The sequence below is a fragment of the Mytilus galloprovincialis genome, chromosome 6, assembly GCF_965363235.1.
Source record: "Mytilus galloprovincialis chromosome 6, xbMytGall1.hap1.1, whole genome shotgun sequence".
In the NCBI taxonomy this organism is placed as follows: Eukaryota; Metazoa; Mollusca; class Bivalvia; order Mytilida; family Mytilidae; genus Mytilus; species Mytilus galloprovincialis.
The window spans coordinates 86,414,224-86,419,715 of record NC_134843.1 but is presented as its reverse complement, the minus strand read 5'-3'; the positions used below and the strand labels follow the sequence as shown (position 1 = coordinate 86,419,715).

The 5,492-nt window shown below is 31.1% G+C and overlaps 1 protein-coding gene across 1 annotated transcript; it reads left to right on the top strand.

Annotated features, from left to right (window-relative positions):
- The first annotated feature begins 380 nt into the window (after positions 1-380).
- On the top strand, positions 381-4,309 carry LOC143078385 (GTP-binding protein Rit2-like). The gene is made up of 4 exons (XM_076253259.1): positions 381-962; positions 1,288-1,370; positions 2,007-2,184; positions 2,531-4,309. The coding sequence occupies exons 1-4, from the start codon at positions 452-454 to the stop codon at positions 2,779-2,781; spliced, it is 1,023 nt and encodes a 340-aa protein (XP_076109374.1). The 5' UTR covers positions 381-451; the 3' UTR covers positions 2,782-4,309.
- Positions 4,310-5,492: the final 1,183 nt, after the last annotated feature.

Below are 5,492 nucleotides of genomic sequence, written 5' to 3'. Positions count from 1 at the left end.
TTACATCTTTCAATAATATGTTTTTTCTCTTTATTCAAAAACAACATTCTTTATATAATTTTACGAACAAAATCAATACATTTATCATTTTTCACTTCTAGAATTAATATAAAACAATTTATTACAATAAATGTCAATTTCTAACCTTTTATGCCTTGTAAGATATTTTCGATCGGTTATTTCCATCTTAATGAAATCAGATTTTGCTTTTATCGATATGCCAATGAACCTAAATGTTATAGAGTCTTGTCAATGAACGAGAAGACGTATTACAATGATTGACACTTAGTTATTGAGAAGCCCACGTGTGAACAGGATTTCAATACAATGTGGTATAAGAAGAGAAACCGCTTCATAAAAATCAATTCTGACGTGATTGTTAAGGTGGTAAGGAACAAAGTCAATTAAGGTACTGAGCTACATTTAGTTACAAAGATAGACAGAAACAAACATGATTGACTCGTCTCAATTTGATGAGCTTTTTCAGGACTCGGTAACTGAAGTTAAATCATGTTTGCAAAGATCGAGATTGAAATCAAGATCTGAACCTAATTCACCAGCTGGTTCATTCAAAAGGAAATTAAAATCGGAACAACTTATAGACGAGGAAAACAGAAGAAACAGTCTGCCGGTTCCTAAATTATCAAAGCTATCCAGTTCATGTGATGACATCTTAAATGAGAAAAGGAGACCTATACGACGATTTCGGTCCACAAAATTTATAGCGGGAGGAATTGTAGAGGCCGAAGACAAACGAGACAGCTATACAAGCTTAGACATTCACAAAGACCTTGATAGAAGGAGACTTTCAAGTGAAACCTCAGAAGACAGTGCTATTTGCTGTGGTTATTCTTCAACTTGTTTACCCGGATATTATCGTGTGTGTGTCATTGGCGCTGACGCTGTAGGAAAACGAACCTTGATAAACAAATTTATGAGCTCAGATGTTATGACAACAGATGGTAAGCATAGCTTATTTCTATCTAACAATCTTCACATTTTAAGAAATAAAAAGACACTTCATGTTATAAATTTCAAAAAGCACTTCTGTCATTAATTTTATCACAAACAATCGAAATCCAAAAAAAATTAGTAAATCATTATTGATATATATACAGACTAAACATTATAGCTTAATTGACCATTTATGTATCTATTATGGGTGTGTGTTTGATTTAATACTTTCTGTAAAACAAGTATTGTGTTAATTTGTTTTGCATGATTTGTTATATATTGTGCTGCATATGAAGTGATTAAATTATTAACATTTCAAACAATTCTTTCCAGGAGATGACGATGACCGATTTGTGACTGTAGTAATAGACAACGAAGAATCAACTCTGGAATTTGTGAATTTTTCAGAAGACGAGGTACGATATTTGTAATTTAATTATGTGTGATAAAGTAATAACATAATAAATATTTACCTCCCAACACCCGATCGTTTTTTCATTTAAACAGGTGTCTATAGCATTTGTAGCTCTTTTTATCAACTTTGTGAAGCCATTTCCTTTTATAACTTATAAAAGAAGAAATTTTCTTAGTAAAACATAACAATGTAGATGTCTGGTTGTAGAATTCATGTTCCTGGGTGTTTGTTTTTTGTCTATATCCGTAATTGTGGTATGGGACCACCTCATTCACTAAAATAATATTAAAAGCATAATTTCTTCCATCAAATTTGTATACTTTCTTTTTAGAGAAAGATGACCTTCACCTTCTTGTCCATTCGTTTTTGATGTGTTTTGTTATTTGATTTTGCCATGTGATTATGGACTTTCCCATTAGTTTTTCCTGTAAGTTAAATATTTTTGTGATTTTACTTTTCACCAGGTTTTCTTTTAAAGTATTAAACAGAATAGAATCAACAGATATCTCTCACAAGGTTTCAGACCTGAGATTGTTATATTTCTTACGAAACGGTCTGTACAATCTTTGTTTCAAGAGAAAATTATACTTACAACGTAACCTATCGTTTTACATATTTTTGTTTTGTTTGTTTACAGGATCAGAGATACCCGGTTGATGCATATATTGTTGTGTTTTCTGTTTATGAAAAGTCCAGTTACGACATAGCCTGTAGGTTCCTACAACGTATTCGCAACGACCAGTTTAGTGACAGACCAATTATCTTGGTAGCTAATAAAGTAGATCTTGTGAGAAAAAGACAAATAACAAAAGAAGGTATTGACATTTTATAATATCGCTCATTCAATTTACACGAAGACTTGATTGTTTATCAGATTGCTTGCTTCAAAAAAAGTTTTGTATACATTTAATTGAAACTATCAAAGAATTCTTTGAACACTTGATTTAGCCAAAACAATGGTTTGAAAATGAAAATAAAAGTAAATGGACGAATATAGTTTTTTACTACTCTGAAGTAATAACTCGAATTATGTAAAGGTTTGATAATAGAAAATTGACTTTTTATTGAAGGACTTTAAGGAAAAAACTGTTTTAAATATTTTTACACTTAATTGTTATCATGTGTTACTACCTTCATTTAAAGTATTTTACATTTTTTCAGAGGCCAGACATTTAGCATCGAAGTTTAATTGTAAATATATAGAGACATCAGCTACCTTGAACATAAAGGTTGACAAACTACTGCTGGGAATTTTGAAGCAAATAAAAATTAAACTACAACCGGAAATTAAGGAGCGTTGTGAATTATCGACAAAACAGGCGATAAAAAGAGGATCTATTGAATTACTTAATAGATTATTTCATCTTAAACACAAGGTCAAGGTGAATAGTGATGACGTATTTGCGTTCTGATGTGGATCAAATGTGATTATGCATGGTTAAGATGTTAGACTAGCGGAATATGTATTATCTAGACATATATTGTGTCACAAGGGCACAGTGTGATATTGATTTCAGTAAATATGTTTTATCAAACTGCTTTTCATTCAAGAAAGAGTGAAACCGTCGTGTGTTATTACACAAGTAAAAGAAAGAAATAAGAAAAAATGAGCAATGAGCGTAAATACATGTACAATGTACTAGTAATTTTGGAGCTTCTTAGCTTGCTGTGTGTTGGAGCAAATGCTCGTGTTGAAGGCAGTTCTTTTTTAACCTATACTTGTTATAATCAAATCATTGTGACTTGAATGGAGAGTTGCCTCCTTTGCACATTCTATTGTTTTTATAAACAATGTTCATTTCATTATCGATTGATTTGTTTTCACTTTTATTTTGAATTCTGTTTTAAAGAATGAACATGTTTGTTTTTGTCTCTTTGGCTTGTCATGCTTGTCTCATGACTTTCATGAAAGATATATGCAAGATATTTTATTTTATGTTGCTTTATAAAAGCAGTAAAAGTAAAATACATATTGATAAAAGAGCAAAACTTACTTTGGAACCTTTTTTCATGCAGCTATATGCTTATTTCGTAAATGAAAGGGAACCAGTAGGAAGTATTGCCATAAATGTATACACCTTTAGTACTCTTCTAGTATGAAGTACAGACTTAGAAGGTTTAATTCTATTTTAGAATATGACGTTGAAATGAATCCAATAATATTATAAATAACACTCACAGTAATAACATGTCAGATGCAGTATATAAATCAGACTAAGAAATATACGCCAGATGTTATAGACAGATAATCATTAAAAAGTTCAGATGGTGGAAATGTGATATTAGCTACCTAATTGTAATAACACAAAACATATATACATGATACTTGAGAAGTGACGTTATTATATTTACAAAACTTAGACAAGTTATGACTTGCATACAAAAAACCTGAATCAAGTGTTTAAAGGATAAACATGTTATTTGTGTCTGTTAACAGGATTGTTCCGTCATCGGCGTTTACCCCATAAGTCTTTATTGTTAAACTTGATTATCATGAGTTATCAAGAATTTCGAGCCAGAGATAATATCACGACCTGTTGATTAATTGTATGCAATGATCTTAACGCCCAGTGGCAATTATTTAAAAAAAATGTAGGCAAGTAAACGTCAATGAAAAAATGATTCTCTAATTAGAATCTAGAGGAAATAATCTCCAATATATAGTCATTTGTAGTATGTGTGAGAACAGTGTTCGACTGTGATTCAATTGGTATATATATAGCAAATCTTAAAGAGATATAATTAGTGCCTTTAAAAAGATAGCAATATTCGACAAAACAGAACAACTTAGTATCTCAGTTTGTTATCGTTTTTGATTTATTTTAATTCATGTTAAAATTGAAACAATTTCATTTAATATTTAGATTTTTATAAATTTTATATCTGGTTGTTATACAACCAACACATGTGTATGTATTGTTTTCATCATTTTTTACCAGGATTTTGTATCAATTGATATTTTATGATCAAATTGTTACATTTTATACTGTAATATTATAATAAAAGTATTGAACATGGCATAAATATCATATTTTCATTTCCAAAGAAAACTTTGCAAGAAGGAAGCCTTGTCTTTTATATAATTAAAGAAATCTCAAGTTTTCCCAATATCTTGTCTGTTATACTTCCTGACGATGGCAAAACAGGAAAAACATGAACATAGTCACGTTTTACTTTGATTTAAAAACAATTATGAAAAATTTTAGTTCTTCATTCATTTTTTTTTTGAATTTTCCATGTCTAATTCATACCTTTAGTCATCTTCGCTAGCCAAGGGTTACGATCCACTCCCGTTCTCTTCACCCTCGGCAGATTGAGCTAACATTTGTGATATCAATGTTGCGCCATCTATAGGAAGATTAAAGTCACTCCCATTTCGAATACATTGTTCTTGACCAATGGTAGCACTTAAACTCTCCAATTTGGAGGTACAAACACGATAGCGTCTAGATTCTACACACTCGGTAGAGACGGAAACGAAAATATACTTCAACATTCATGCATTTGTGCATGAAACATACGCAGGAACTTCTATTAGTTGATTCAAACCATTCAAGTTGTCACTAAATATAGCCGTTTAGTAATGTAAAGACTTGTTGCACAATAAACACGTGGCAATTGTTTACAAACTCTTTCTATATCTATACGTTTGATTGGATGCAGCGAGTTTCTACTGCAACCAATAAAAATCCTTACCTTGTGTATCCAAAATTTTATCTCAATCCGCCAAGGGGGAAGAGAACGGGAGTGGATCGTAACCCTTGGCTAGCGAAGATGACCTTTAGTTTCCACAACAAAATTAGATTTCCGGTTGAAACAAGAAAACCGTCACGTATTAGTTTGACTGAATGATATACAAGATACTAACGGACTGTTTTATGAAGAAAAAAAATTAGAAAAAAATATGACAAACAGAATCCTCATTAAAGTTTAAATAACTGGCTGTGAACTTGGAAAAGGGAAATAAAGAATATGGCGGGGTTATCTGAGACAGTGGTGTAACATCATTACATAAGAGTACACTATAAAAATCCATTGCAACTTGTTTAATAGAAAAGAACGGTATGAGGCACAAAACAACGAACATAAAAACATTAGACATAGAGTACTAATAACAGAATAC